We start from the raw sequence: 16,823 nt of genomic DNA, 5'->3' as shown, positions 1-16,823 counted from the left end.
GAAACCTCCAAAAAGTCCACGTAACTTAGAACTGTCATAACTAAGAAGCATTTATCTTAAAAACACATAGCGCCGAACCACATAACCTAGAACCATCATAACTTATAAACACACAACTTAGAACAGGCATAACTTAGAAGATTGTGCCGGAAATTAGGTATATTGGCACGTTTTTTTTAAAATTGTTATTATAATATTAAATTATTTTTGGAAATTTTATTTTCTATATAATTTGGTTACAATTGGGTGATTTACACTTTGTTAGACTTTGCTTTACGGCAGTGGACCGAGGCACAATTTCTCAGGGACCAATCTGATCTTTTGCAAGTCTAAGACGTCGTTGGCAGCCCGGTTGATATTTCTCCCGCTTACAGTCACATCCGGGGTTTGTAATATTATTTCCCTGCATGACTGAATCTGCATACAACAGCTCTGGACGAGTTGTTACCATATCTCAGAGACGAGCTTACCATAGCTTTTCCCGTCACGCATACGTCTTAGGTTCTCCCTTAGAAAGTCACGTTAGAATGCTCGTTCCTAGCCTCGTTGAGTTTTTTTGTCCACCCTTACCCCCACAGCTACCCACCTTGATTCTCAGAATTTAGCCCAGGATCATTGCCCTGACTTGAACCCCGCCAGGCAGTGGCCGACTTCAAGGACGATTTGCCATAGAAAAAATATGTGCAAAGATGGACCACACACGACATCTAGCGGCAGAAATAGCAACATATTCTCTTGTCGCCAGCGAGTGGAGCTGACGCCCGCGACATCTGGTGGCGACTTTGCTAACCTCCCAGCTACCTTCCCCTGTAGGCCGTCAGAGAGCAGCACCGACTGCGCCATTAGCCCCAGGCTGTAGCAAACATCTCGGGCGAGTCGATCCCTATTTGTTTCAGACACCCCTCAACAGGTAGCGCTAAAATCGGCCAGTGCTACCAACTTCGAGATATCGAAGTCAAAGTTTTTTGTGATTCCCACTCGGGGAACTTCGGAACCTTTCGGTCCGGACGCCCTAGTATCCCCCCCCCCCCCAACTTTGGATTGAGCATTTCCTTTTAATTACGAGACGCGGCTTCTCCACGGACACTTCGCGTCGCGATTCCAGACGGACTGTTTGAGATTATCGGCTGATCGACGGGACGCACTACAAGACTTCTGTCCGGCCGCAACCAACGATGTAGTCGATTCGACAAGGGATGCTATCCCTATTTCTTCTTTAAGTAGTTTAGTCCATCTGTACAGTACTCAGCATAATAGTTATTTATTTTCAATAATTTTTTGAAAGGATGGAAACGTCCGCACCTCCCGCGTTTTCGCGAGCTCCAGATCCGGACTTGCTACGCTTCAGAACCTAGAAGCCAACTTCCCTGTCTGGTGAGTTACTATCAGCGTTATTCCCCAACCTCCCCTTATATTTTGCTAACTGTCTGTGTACTAGTTCTGATCATGTTTGATTCGGACTGTTCACAGACAGGGTCCAAGAGCCACACCCAGACTTAGCATTTTCACACTCTTCCTCTTCAACAAACAGGCGCTCTGGCACCATGTTGACCACTGAATTCCGGTCAGCGAACCACCGACCTCCGATGCTACAGTATTTATGAACCCTTTTTGGGACATTCTTTAAATTACTACGTTAGAAGAAATTAATTATATAAAACTTCCGTTTTGGACTTTAAGAATATGCATTGGGATTGTTATACCTCTTTGTATTTATTTTTCTTTAATTTAATTCAGTTTGTTTATTAATGTATTTTTAATGAAACCTTTTATAATCTAATTGAGGACCGGCCCATATTTTTTTAATATATCTGAGAGCTCTTTAATTATGTAATTGAAATTGTATTTTAACACATTTTAATATCTGTTATAAGTTTCCTTAAATAAATATGGAGTAATTATATATTCAGAAGGGAATCACACCTTGTTTCTGTTCATTTCTCATATCCTTCTGAAACTTAAAGATCTACCATTACAGCAGAGTATAATGTTAATATGTACTATTAGTTATATACTTAATCTGATTTAACTACACTGCCTCAAAGTAACAAAAATAGTAATTAATGAACAATGCTGTAACAAGATTCTGTCTTGTGTGTTTCTAAGTTGTGTGTTTCCAAGTTGTGACAGCACCCCCTCGATAGAGACCGTACAGGCTGGAAGCTAAACACTTTTTTTTATTATTTACATAAATTTCGAACATGAATATGAATGTCTTTGATCTCGGGTTGGGTGTCGCTTCGGCTGAGGATTTGACACAGCTGATAACTATGAAAGCTACAGAGTTGAAGTAAATATATCTTATAGTAGAGCAGTTTTCGCTTCTGGTCTTTACATATGACTCACCCGATTAACATTTGCAGTGATGATGTAATGAGCGTTGTGGGGGAGCGTCGTATTTAAGTCAACGAGAGCTTTAACTGCAGTTAAAATTTTAATTTGCTCGTGAGTGAGCACTGAGTGGTGCTAACTATAAAGTTACTAACTATGGTTTTGAAGGGAATAAATCACAAAACGCTTAAGCAAAAACTGTTTTGTTGAAGAAAGTGAAAGAAAACAAGCTAAATCGCTCGAGCAGAAGCAATTAAAAACCCAGAGAAGTGTCGTAGGTATCGAATAAGGCAAAAGGCACCCGAGAGAAATGAGCCCCGAAAGAGACATGAGGCATGAAATATTCGCTCGAGCGAGTCGTCTGTCCGCCTCGCGAGAAGCGACGGGGAATGCAGGCGGTTGTCTGGTGATGGACGTGTGTGTGCTCTCTGATGACTCCTGATGTGGAGTCAGTGGCCAGTGGCTGTGAAAGATGGGCCGATATTTGTCGCGGTTCGGTGTCGCGATTTTTCTGGCGTGGCCGCTCCACCGTCAAGTAGGATGTTCATTGAATTTACGCAAAAAAAAACCATAAATAAATAAAGCAACACCAATTTAGTTAAATTATTTTATTTTTTTTTTCAAATACAGCATTCTCGTTCACAATGATGGATATCCATGAAACAAACCACTTCCTGCTTCGTTTATTAGTAGGGACCGGAAAAGTTCGCGGTTTCAATAGCCTTCAGGATATACCGCACATTCCCCTGTACACTCGGGCAAATAACGCCAGTTCATTGGCTGCTGACTTGTGAGTCGTCTCACAGCTGGTTTGTCTGTGATTCGATCCTTCTTTGGTTCAGGGTTTATAATTGGTTGAGATTCGTCCAGATTAACAGTAAGCCAATAGCAAAATCATCTAAAAGATATATGTATATGACATCTAGCCTATCGGCGAATGAATCCGCGAATTTTTCCGGTCTCTACCTATTAGTAGGGACCGGAAAAATTCGCGGGTTCAATGGCCTGTTGGATGAACTCCATTGTTCTACGTACACTCGGTCAAATGTCACCCACTCATTGGCTGCTGTCTTGTGAGACGTCCCAACGTAGCAGCCTATGATTCGTTAAAGCTTTGGTCGGGTGTTTCTCATTGGTCCAGAGTCATCCAGGTGAGTTGTGAGCCAATAGCAGAGGCAGCACTGAGGTATAACCATTTGTATTTTAGCCTATCGCGAAATGAATTCGCTAATTTTTCCGGTCTCTACCTATTAGTAGTGTATAAATGTGTACGACAAGTAAAGTTGAGGAGCAGAGGAGGGGTCCACCATCCTGATTTTGTGACGTCATGGCGGCCATATTGGATTCCCTTCAGCATGGTTGCCATTTTGGAGGACCTTGACCCGGCCACTATCATGGATTGTCACAGCCGCTTGTTTTCTAGAACATTCTGCCAGCTTAATATTCCAGATCTTTCCTCCATTTTGGATTTCGCCGTATTGTTTTCTAGAACATTCCACCATTTTGAATTATGACACAATGTTTGCTTCATTGAAAATACCTAAAAATCGGGAAAAAAATTAAAAATTTTTAAGAAATTGTTATTTACTATTTTAATAAAAACGCACTTACATCGTGGACATTGAAGTCCTTGGTTTGAATACCGACGATTTAAAAAAATTAAATGGCGACCGGCCCTTCCTCATTGATATCTTCAATTAGAAGACACCCCACCACTTTGAATAATATATTATTTTCACCATTTTTTTCACCATTATGACATTACGGTAGCCATCTTGGATTCCATCATATTGTATTTGCTTATCGTCTGCTAAAGTGTACTGTTTGCATATTGGTTTATTAAATTAGCAGCTAGAGTGCACAGATTTCAATCACCAGAATGTCAACTATTGTAGCGTCCGCCATATTGTCGACCATCTTGGCCACCATATTAAAATGTCTGTAACTATAAACCTAAAAATTTGAGAGAAAAAATATATTGTACACATATAATATTCGACCAAAGAGTCGAGTCTTATAGTGATCATGATCATACTCATGATGCCTAAGCTTAATATAGCACCTGTTAAAAACCTAAGAAGAGACCACCGAACCTTTAATAATAACATGTTCACTACTTAAAAATCCACATACCATTGATTTAATCATTGTACCCTACCAATCGTCACCTATCATATACAACCGATCGTATCCGACCGTATCATATTAATCATATCTTACCGTATCCTATAAATTGTATCCTACCAATAGTCTCCTATCATATCCAACCGATCGTATCCAACCGTATCATATTAATCATATCTTACAGTATCCTATAAATTGTATCCTACCAATCGTCTCCTATCATATCCGACCGTATCATATTAATCATATCTTACCGTATCCTATAAATTGTATCTTACCAATCGTCTCCTATCATATCCAACCGATCGTATCCGACCGTATTATATTAATCATATCTTACCGTATCCTACCAATCGTATCCTATCTTTCAGACCCCATCGATCCTTATATCATTGTATCTTACTGAGCTCAACCAATCTGAGCATCTCGATGAATCCTACCGAGACGGACCAAGCAGAATACCCCACTGTTCCATATTTCAATGTATTCTACCGAGCTCAACCAAGCAATGCATCCTTCTGAACCCAGTCAAGCAGCATATCCCGACAATCCTTATATCATTGTATTCCACTGATCTCATTCAAACAGAGTATCATACAATACCTATTTAATCATATCCTATAGTTCATAGTATCCTCAAAACCTTACAGTCTTTAAATCACAACAATTAAAGCAGGACTAATATTAATAACATGCATAGCATTTTTTTTTTTTTAGATCATTGAATTTTGCAAATATTGTAAAATATATATTTTAATTCGAAGAACTAGACATGTTAACGGTCCATAAGCTCCATGGACGCTTTTTAGAAAAATAATTACGGATATTAAATATGTCGGACATGGCATCATAGTACAAGATGTTCGAAAAAATCCGGAAAACCAAAATGGCTGTGATGCCATAATCCAAGATGGCGGAAAGTTCTGGAAAAACCTAAATGGCTGTGATGCCATAATCCAAGATGGCTGCAGGGGTCAATCTCATACAAAATGGCAGCCGGGTTAAAAGGTCGTGATTGAAGGTCACGGTCACGGTCGTCCGAGACGGCCGCCAAGATGGCCGCCAAGATGGCGGACGCCCCCTGAGCTCGGAGGAACTACTCCCATCGCGCCATGAACACGGTGGTCGGGGGCTCTGTGTGCTCACCTTCTGGGCTATGTGCCTCTTGTCGTCCTCGGCGAGGCCCCTGTGGTCCTCCGAGTGCCTGGACCACGCCCCGGTGCTCCGCCCCTTGTCCGCGCACAGCCGCTCCAGCATCGCCATCACGTCCTGCTCCCCCAGCTGGTTGTCCTCATCGAAGTCTGCGGGCACACAGCGTCACAGCCGAGTCCCCTTGAACACGGCTGCCATTTTGTGTGGAACTGACCCCTGCAGCCATCTTGGATTATGGCATCACAGCCATTTTGTTTTTCTAGAACTTTCCGCCATTTTTGGATTATGGCATCACAACCATTTTGTTTTTCTAGAACTTTTCGCCATCTTTGGATTATGGCATCACAACCATTTTGGTTTTCAAGAACTTTCCGCCATCTTGGATTATGGCATCACAACCATTTTGGTTTTCTAGAACTTTCCGCCATCTTGGATTAAGATGTCGCGTCCGACGTATTTAAAATCTGTTATTATTTTCCAATAAGCATCCATGGAACTTATGAACAGTTAGTTAACATGCCTATTTCTTCCAATTGAAATAAATATTTTACAATTTAAACCCGATGTTGCGACAGTCAATGATCGAACTATGAACAGCTGAGCTCGCCTGGGGGCAGTCGCATGGCAGCCTATGTTCAATGTTTTATTCACGGCCAAATTCAGCCTTTGACTCTTTCACAACTGGTTGCGGTTCAATATTTGCACTTTGAATACATCACTTGATCAAAACAAATGTCTGTGAAAATTGTGTTGTGCCCAGACGTTTAGTATGCCATGAATCGGCCATGTCCCAGAGAAGCAGCAGGAATACAGCTGTCAATCGCCATGGAAGATGGCTGGAATAAGGCATGTCGAAACGTCAGTGCGCATCATTTGCGGTGGATATACAATTTAAATTATTTTTTCTGGATTGGGATGGGGGTGGTAAGTGGCGTATGACCGGAGAATCTAGGGAAAAGAGTATTCAAACACTTTTAAGAAAAAAAATTGTTCTTAAATGACTATTTTATTTAATTTCTGACATCTAGAGAATTGATTTGATGTAAGCTTTTGGACATACACCATTGCTTATGAAATGAATGTCTGTAAAGAAAACTTTAAAAAAAAAAAAAAACTGGCTTTTGTCAACAGGATATAAACACCACATAATATTCCATAACAGGAATATGGTCAACAAACAAAGAAAAAAAACAAAGAAAAAAAGGACTAAGAGAACGAAAAAAAATACCACAAATGATGACAGCACAAAAAAAAAAGCTTACATCAAGTCATGCACTCTCATTGCACAAATCTTTCAAAGATAATATCAGTAGATGTATTTGGTTCGTTCTGGGGCACCGGAGGACGGAGGGGGATCCGGGGATCCGATCCAGCCACCTTAAGGCTTCGCTTCATCACCCATGTTGGATTACGTCACTTCCGCCGGCCATACACGCACCGAAAAGTGTCCCGTTATGTTCATCAGCCCTGTACGCACGAAAAATGTCCCGTTACAGTAGTAGGAAATAGCCGGTTCTGGGACAGGCGCAGGATCCAGGATCCAACCTTGACCTTGAACCGAGTCCTTGACCTTTGACCTTGACCTTAGACCTTGACATTTGACCTTTAACCTTGACCTTGACCTTTAACTTTGACCTTGACCTTAAAATTTGACCTTGACCTTGCAATCTGACCCTGACATTGAAATTCGACCCTGACCTTTAGCCTTGCGACCCTCGATGTTGCCAACCTTATGACGTCATCTAATCCGTATGCTAATCCATATGCTAACCTAACCTAACCTAACCTAACCTAACCTAACCTAATCCATATGCTAAACTATGCTAACCTAACCTAACCTAACCTAATCCATATGCTAATCTATGCTAACCTAACCTAACCTAACCTAACCTAACCTAATCCATATGCTAATCTATGCTAACCTAACCTAACCTAATCCATATGCTAATCTATGCTAACCTAACCTAACCTAATCCATATGCTAATCTATGCTAACTTAACCTAACCTAACCTAACCTAACCTAACCTAACCTAATCCATATGCTTATCTATGCTAACCTAACCTAACCTAACCTAATCCATATGCTAATCTATGCTAACCTAACCTAACCTAACCTAACCTAATCTAACCTAATCCATATGCTAATCTATGCTAACCTAACCTAACCTAACCTAACCTAACCTAACCTAACCTAACCTAACCTAATCCATATGCTAATCTATGCTAACCTAACCTAACCTAACCTAACCTAACCTAACCTAATCCATATGCTAAACTATGCTAACCTAACCTAACTTAACCTAACCTAATCCATATGCTAATCTATGTAAACCTAACCTAACCTAACCTAATCCATATGCTAATCTATGCTAACCTAACCTAACCTAACCTAACCTAACCTAACCTAACCCAATCCATATGCTAATCTATGCTAACCTAACCTAACCTAAACTAACCTAACCTAACCTAATCCATATGCTAACCTATGTTAACCTAACCTAACCTAACCTAACCCATGCCAATCTATGCTAATCCATGCCAATCTATGCTAATCAGTATGCCAATCTATGCTAATCTGTATGCCAATCTATGCTAATTCGTATGCCAATCTATACTAATCTGTATGCCAATCTATGATAATCCATATGCTAATCTATGCTAATCCATTTGTTAATCCATGCTAATCCATCCGCCATTTTGTATTTCTAGAAATTTCCACCAACTTTGAATCGTGATGTCACCGTTGCACTTGTCGTCACGGCCGCCATCTTGGATTCGAATTTTTTTTTTCGAAGTTCAACTTTTCGAAATTTGATGTAAACATCAGCCGCCATCTTGTTTCGTCTGCCGGTGGCCGCCATCTTGTTTTCGTCTGCTGGTGGCCGCCATCTTGTTTTCGTCTGCTGGAGGCAGACATCTTGGTCCTCAAGTTGGCTGGTAGGTGTCGCTAGTATCGCGCACCAAATTCAAAAAATTGTTGTCATTGGCGCCGCCATCTTGGTTCTCAAGTTGGCTGGTAGATGGCATCACCGTCGTCATATTTTAGTTCATATAATCGATACCAGATGACGCCACCGTCGCCATCTTTAGTTCCTAGTGTTGCTACCAGAGCGTGCCACCGTCGCCATCTTTAATTCTTAAAGTTACCGCCGGAGTGCACCACCGACACCATCTTTAATTCTTAAAGTTACTGCCGGATGGCGCCAAGTGTTATGTAGTCAGTCGAGACAAGTCGGGAACAAGTCAAAACAAGTCTAGACAGTCGAGACAAGTCGAGATAAGTTTGGAACATGAAGCCATATTCTAAACTACGTTTATTATATATATGTATGCCTTTATATGTTTAGGTTTGATGTTCGAGTAAAGCAAGGGAATGGCTTTTCATTTATATTTGCGACAAACAAACCATCCATCCGATTACATTATTCCAAGTGACCATATTGGATGATGACATCACCGTTGCAATTTCCGTTACGGCCACCATCTTTAAATATATTATCCGAGTTTAATGAAAAAAATTTTAAAATTTATAAAAAAACAAACTTTTACGACACGGAGCTCGGAGTCCTCGGTTCGAACCTGGTGAGGGCAAAAAAAATGGCGACCGATCCTTCCCTCGTGGTGGCTGCAGGCAGACTGACTCCCACCACTTTTTTTTTTCAAAGTATATATATAACGTCATCTAGTATGACGCCATGTCCGCCATCTTGTCTTCGATGCTGGAAGCCATCATCATTGTATCGTCAGCGAGAGTACGCTGACGCCATGTTAGTTTAGTTCTTATCTGCTAGAGTGCAGTAATCATTTATTACTGTGACACCAGCCATCTTGAAATTTGGCCGCCATCTTGAAAATCCGTAATTATTTAGCTAGGAATTCAGGAAAAAGTTCAAAATTCATTAAATAAATCACTCATTAATTTACATATTGATTCGATCCGCTCCTGTCCTCGGTTCGATACCCGATCGATGTAATAATGTTTAATTTTATGTAAAAAATAATAATTTCAATAAACCATGTTCAACATTCGTAAAGAGACTCTAAATCCTCTACGACCATCATCCTATCAGACATTAAGACCACCAGATTGGAAATGCGTAATTTTAATGCTAGAGATCCGGGAAAAAGTTCAAAATTCATTAAATAATTTTGTAATCTATATACTGATTGATTAGATCGACTTAGGTCCTTGGTTCGATCCCTGGCCGATACAAAACAACTTTAATATTTTAATAAAGTACCACTAAAGTGTCAGGTTTGAGAAAATAAAAAACACCACAAGTTCTTTTAAAAAAACTTTTATTACATAAATTATACACTACCACAAGTACAAAAAACACACAGACAAATTACCAAAGTTTCGTGGATCTCTCGATTCAAACAGTCTTCTTACTATACGGACTATGTCCTTTACATGACTTTAAATGTCTATTCAGTTTATCAGCTCGACATATTGGTACACCACAATTTGCACACAAAGTCGAATTATCGACTTCATTAAAAGGACAGTGATATATTTCGTGTCGTTGTGCACTTCGAATATTTGCCAATGTTTTGTTACAAAATATACAGCTTGATTCCGATGAATGTACAGCCAGTCTATCACAATTCCTGAGGTGCCGTTTTAATCTTCCATATTGTACAAACTTGCTTAAACACCTGTTGCACTGATATTTAATGCGTTCAGAGTTATTACTACAATTTTGTATTACATCATCCAATAATTTCAAGTTTTTGATCTTCTCACAGTACGTGCAGTCGGGTGATGGAACACCGCTGGTTGCTCCTTCCTTCATCAATGCCACTGGAACTGTTGACAACCATTGTAACACTGCTGACATGTTAACTTCTGAAGCCGTTGAGGTCTGCTCTGCGGAAGATGTTGCACGCGTCGAAATCTCCTGCTGTGCTGAGAGAGCAGGTGTAGCTGTAACGTCGTTGTCATCGTGCTCTGCACTGATGATGGTAGACCTTCGATCCAGGTTGGTGTAGATAGTGGTAATGATGCCATCGAGTTCTCAAGAATAGCTAGATACAGGTCTATTATGTTATACAAGTCTAACTATCCGAACCGTTCATCACAGCAGCCAGAGACGGACTGAAGTCCTTATCACCAGGGTCTCACTTATATAGTCTCATCAGCTGGTACAACACACGAGTCAAAATAATAACCAGGTTCATTATACTCGCACTTTACTTTTTCGGAGCATTTTTTATAATGAAGATGTAAGCTATCAAGACGTGAAATTAGTTTTTTGCACTTATTACACTGAAATTGTATTCTTTTAACATTATTAGAACAACTGCTTCTTTCATGTCTGCGAGCATTTGAGGTGATAGTAAATGATGCGTCACAGTATTTGCACTGACGCAATGTACGCTCTTCATTAGTTGAAGAATCCATTGCTGATGATGAAACTTCAGCTGATGGTGGAACAGCACATATCGAAGTCTCCTCCAATGTTGTCAGAGGCGTTGCCAACGGGATCTGCTCCAACATCGTCCGCGCTGAGGTCATGGTTCCCGTAGTCGATGGTACATCCTCCATCGAGTTCGACGTTAAAGTCGGTAAAGATGCCATCGAAATCTCAAGAACAGCTAATTGACACGACTCATGCACCAGAAGAAACAAACTATGCGATCCTTACACCGCCGACGTCAGTAACAAACTGAGCATCCTGCTGTCTAGGACTCGCTTATATACATGCACCGTATGGAATAATACGCTAGTCAAATCAAGAACCATCAACAATAATACTAGAGTCAAAACAACATTAAAAATAGAAGGACCATCAACGAAAAGGCAGCACAATAAAAAAAAGCGGCACATTTGTAAACACCATCAACAAAAAGGAAGCACATTTTGGAAGCACGATCAAAAAAGGCAGCACATTATGGAAGCACAATCAAAAAAGAGAGCACATTTGGAAGCACCATCAACAAAAAGGAAGCACTTTTGGAAACACCATCAACAAAAAGGAAGCACATTTTGGAAGCACCATCAACGTAAAGACAGCACATTTTGGAAGCACAATCAATAAAGAGAGCACATTTGGAAGCACCATCAACAAAAAGGAAGCACATTTTGGAAGCACCATCAACATAAAGGCAGCACATTTTGGAAGCACAATCAATAAAGAGAGCACATTTGGAAGCACCATAAACAAAAAGGAAGCACATTTTGGAAGCACCATCAACATAAAGGCAGCACATTTTGGAAGCACAATCAATAAAGGAAGCACATTTTGGAAGCACCATCAACATAAAGGAAGCACATTTTGGAAGCACAATCAATAAAGGCAGAACATTTGGAAGCACCATCAACAAAAAGGAAGCACATTTTGGAAACACAATCAAAAAAGGCAGCACATTTTGCAAGCACAATCAATAAAGAGAGCACATTTGGAAGCACCATCAACAAAAAGGAAGCACATTTTGGAAGCACCATCAACATAAAGGCAGCACATTTTGGAAGCACAATCAATAAAGGAAACACATTTGGAAGCACCATCAACAAAAAGGAAGCACATTTTGGAAGCACCATCAAAAAGGCAGCACATTTTGGAAGCACAATCAATAAAGGCAGCACATTCGGAAGCACCATCAACAAAAAGGAAGCACATTTTGGAAGCACCTTCAAAAAGGCAGCACATTTTGGAAGCACCATCAAAAAGGCAGCACATTTTGGAAGCACAATCAAAAAAGGCAGCACATTTGGAAGCACCATCAACAAAAGAAGGAAGCACATTTTGGAAGCACCATCAACAAAAGAAGGAAGCACATTTTGGAAGCACCATCAAAAAGGCAGCACATTTGGTAACACAAGTTACGAGAACTAAGTCTTAGTTAGAAATCAGAATGCAAGAAATAAAAACATTTAATTTTTACTTTTAATATTTAATTTATTTCTTAAGATTATACAAATAGAAGTAAAATAAGCCATTATTGTATGTAGCCAGCTTTCCTCAGTTCTTCGAGTATGAAGGATATTTCTTTTATGCATGAATAGTTTCCTGCACAAAGTGAGCCATGTAGAAGTCTTAGCCGGTCAACCAATAAGTTTGGATCTTTCCAATCGATTCTACTACCATCTCACTCGCTTGTTTATTATAAATACTTTTAATATCACAATCGTCCCAGTGATCATAATAAGCGTTATCAGATTTATTTATTAAAACACGTCGTTTCCATCGTTTCGGTCTCAGGACACAGTTACATTCTTCTATCTTGTCAGCTTTAGGTGCTTCATCACAGTCTATGCTTTTGTCAACAGCCTCAGAGTCACTGTAACAATCACTGTAGAAGGCATCCTCTTCACCCAGATTACCATATGAATTCGATATCGATGATGTCGAAGTGCCATTATCGTCTTCATGCTTCCTTTTTAGGAGTCCATCATCATTTTTACAAAGTAAGAAAGATCTACTTGAATTCGGCTGGAATGTATTCTCACTTTTCACGTTAAGGATTCTTCCATTGTCTTCATTCTTCCATAAATCATCATCGACCTTCAATTTAAGTTTTTCGTCGAGATCGGAAGAGCCACGAACATAATCTCTCTCAAGACAAGGAAAATTATTGTCGTAATGCAGATCACTATTCCTTAGTCTAGTAGATCCATCGTTGTACTCTGGCTTGTACGCAGGCTTAACGTTACAAGTTCTGTCATGTCTTTTTAAGCTCTCTCTCCGCGTAAACGACTTGTTACATCGAACGCAACTTATCATATTGCGTAGTGGATTTTTAACACAGCCATTCTTCTGGTGTTGTCTTCCATTCTTTCTCAAGATAAATTCTTTGCTGCAAAACTTACACCTGTGTCCTTTCGATACAGCGACAGACACCGAATCAGGATTCATATTAGTTACTGTGACTAATGTTAGATACAAACAGACAGTTTTCCAATTGGAACCATTACTTAAATATAATTTTTTTAAATATTTCTTAAGCGAGAGTTATCACATGCAAAGGTACTTGTAAGTAGTTCTGCTTTTCAACAACAGATGACACCACGTATTGCTTGCAGGTAAATAATATTTCTTTCTTTCATGCGGGATGCAGGATTCTCACTAACGATCGCAATAGAGGGATGACATCGCTAGACTCCAAGGAGAAGGTAGTTTGTTCTCCCAGTTAGTGTTTCTCAGATTTCTCAGGGTATATATTATTATTACACTGAATAATGATTTTTTTTTTAATTCCACCTAATAAAATAGAAGCACTCAGAGAAAACCATCAGGGATGATGCCGTTTATAAACATCATAAATTACCAATTTTTTTTAAAAAAAGTCCAAATTTAATCCTGATTAAGCAAAGAGTTCACAAGCCCGCTTGTGCTAGAACTCTCATGTTGCTTAAGCAAATAGTTCACAAGCCCGCTTGTGCTAGAACTCTCATGTTGCTTAAGCAAAGAGTTCACAAGCGGGCTTGTGCAAGAATTCTCATGTTGCTCAAGCAAAGAGTTCACAAGCGGGCTTGTGAACTCTTTGCTTAATCAGGATTAAATTTGGACTTTTTTTAAAAAAAATTGGTAATTTATGATGTTTATAAACGGCAAAATCCCTGATGGTTTTCTCTGAGTGCTTCTATTTTATTAGGTGGAATTTTAAAAAAAATCATTATTCAGTCAAATAATAATACATACCCTGAGAAATCTGAGAAACACTAACTGGGAGAACAAACTACCTTCTCCTTGGAGTCTAGCGATGTCATCCCTCTATTGCGATCGTTAGTGAGAATCCTGCATCCCGCATGAAAGAAAGAAATATTATTTACCTGCAAGCAATACGTGGTGTCATCTGTTGTTGAAAAGCAGAACTACTTACAAGTACCTTTGCATGAGATAACTCTCGCTTAAGAAATATTTAAAAAAATTATATTTAAGTAATGGTTCCAATTGGAAAACTGTCTGTTTGTATCTAACATTAGTCACAGTAACTAATATGAATCCTGATTCGGTGTCTGTCGCTGTATCGAAAGGACACAGGTGTAAGTTTTGCAGCAAAGAATTTATCTTGAGAAAGAATGGAAGACAACACCAGAAGAATGGCTGTGTTAAAAATCCACTACGCAATATGATAAGTTGCGTTCGATGTAACAAGTCGTTTACGCGGAGAGAGAGCTTAAAAAGACATGACAGAACTTGTAACGTTAAGCCTGCGTACAAGCCAGAGTACAACGATGGATCTACTAGACTAAGGAATAGTGATCTGCATTACGACAATAATTTTCCTTGTCTTGAGAGAGATTATGTTCGTGGCTCTTCCGATCTCGACGAAAAACTTAAATTGAAGGTCGATGATGATTTATGGAAGAATGAAGACAATGGAAGAATCCTTAACGTGAAAAGTGAGAATACATTCCAGCCGAATTCAAGTAGATCTTTCTTACTTTGTAAAAATGATGATGGACTCCTAAAAAGGAAGCATGAAGACGATAATGGCACTTCGACATCATCGATATCGAATTCATATGGTAATCTGGGTGAAGAGGATGCCTTCTACAGTGATTGTTACAGTGACTCTGAGGCTGTTGACAAAAGCATAGACTGTGATGAAGCACCTAAAGCTGACAAGATCGAAGAATGTAACTGTGTCCTGAGACCGAAACGATGGAAACGACATGTGTTTTAATAAATAAATCTGATAACGCTTATTATGATCACTGGGACGATTGTGATATTAAAAGTATTTATAATAAACAAGCGAGTGAGATGGTAGTAGAATCGATTGGAAAGATCCAAACTTATTGGTTGACCGGCTAAGACTTCTACATGGCTCACTTTGTGCAGGAAACTATTCATGCATAAAAGAAATATCCTTCATACTCGAAGAACTGAGGAAAGCTGGCTACATACAATAATGGCTTATTTTACTTCTATTTGTATAATCTTAAGAAATAAATTAAATATTAAAAGTAAAAATTAAATGTTTTTATTTCTTGCATTCTGATTTCTAACTAAGACTTAGTTCTCGTAACTTGTGTTACCAAATGTGCTGCCTTTTTGATGGTGCTTCCAAAATGTGCTTCCTTCTTTTGTTGATGGTGCTTCCAAATGTGCTGCCTTTTTTGATTGTGCTTCCAAAATGTGCTGCCTTTTTGATGGTGCTTCCAAAATGTGCTGCCTTTTTGAAGGTGCTTCCAAAATGTGCTTCCTTTTTGTTGATGGTGCTTCCGAATGTGCTGCCTTTATTGATTGTGCTTCCAAAATGTGCTGCCTTTTTGATGGTGCTTCCAAAATGTGCTTCCTTTTTGTTGATGGTGCTTCCAAATGTGTTGCCTTTATTGATTCTGCTTCCAAAATGTGCTGCCTTTATGTTGATGGTGCTTCCAAAATGTGCTTCCTTTTTGTTGATGGTGCTTCCAAATGTGCTCTCTTTATTGATTGTGCTTGCAAAATGTGCTGCCTTTTTTGATTGTGTTTCCAAAATGTGCTTCCTTTTTGTTGATGGTGCTTCCAAATGTTCTGCCTTTATTGATTGTGCTTCCAAAATGTGCTGCCTTTATGTTGATGGTGCTTCCAAAATGTGCTTCCTTTATTGATTGTGCTTCCAAAATGTGCTGCCTTTATGTTGATGGTGCTTCCAAAATGTGCTTCCTTTTTGTTTATGGTGCTTCCAAATGTGCTCTCTTTATTGATTGTGCTTCCAAAATGTGCTGCCTTTTTTATTGTGCTTCCAAAATGTGCTTCCTTTTTGTTGATGGTGTTTACAAATGTGCCGCTTTTTTTTATTGTGCTGCCTTTTCGTTGATGGTCCTTCTATTTTTAATGTTGTTTTGACTCTAGTATTATTGTTGTGGTTCTTGATTTGACTAGCGTATTATTCCATACGGTGCATGTATATAAGCGAGTCCTAGACAGCAGGATGCTCAGTTTGTTACTGACGTCGGCGGTGTAAGGATCGCCTAGTTTGTTTCTTCTGGTGCATGAGTCGTGTCAATTAGCTGTTCTTGAGATTTCGATGGCATCTTTACCGACTTTAACGTCGAACTCGATGGAGGATGTACCATCGACTACGGGAACCATGACCTCAGCGCGGACGATGTTGGAGCAGATCCCGTTGGCAACGCCTCTGACAACATTGGAGGAGACTTCGATATGTGCTGTTCCACCATCAGCTGAAGTTTCATCATCAGCAATGGATTCTTCAACTAATGAAGAGCGTACATTGCGTCAGTGCAAATACTGTGACGCATCATTTACTATCACCTCAA

General features: G+C 39.6%; 1 protein-coding gene across 8 annotated transcripts in view; it reads right to left on the bottom strand.

Annotated features, from left to right (window-relative positions):
- LOC134528504 (calcium and integrin-binding protein 1-like) overlaps positions 1-16,823 on the bottom strand; it is a 43,001-nt gene that overhangs the window by 3,190 nt on the left and 22,988 nt on the right. For 7 of the 8 annotated variants that reach the window (XM_063362177.1, XM_063362172.1, XM_063362173.1 and 4 more), the window contains exon 5: positions 5,602-5,756. The exons of the other annotated variant lie outside the window; for it this stretch is intronic. In XM_063362177.1, coding sequence (XP_063218247.1) covers positions 5,602-5,756 — 155 coding nt within the window. The remainder of the gene's footprint in view (positions 1-5,601; positions 5,757-16,823) is intronic. 8 annotated transcript variants of the gene reach the window in all.

The sequence above is a fragment of the Bacillus rossius genome, chromosome 1 (genome assembly GCF_032445375.1).
Source record: "Bacillus rossius redtenbacheri isolate Brsri chromosome 1, Brsri_v3, whole genome shotgun sequence".
Lineage (NCBI taxonomy): Eukaryota > Metazoa > Arthropoda > Insecta > Phasmatodea > Bacillidae > Bacillus > Bacillus rossius.
This window is presented reverse-complemented; position numbering and strand designations above follow the sequence as displayed.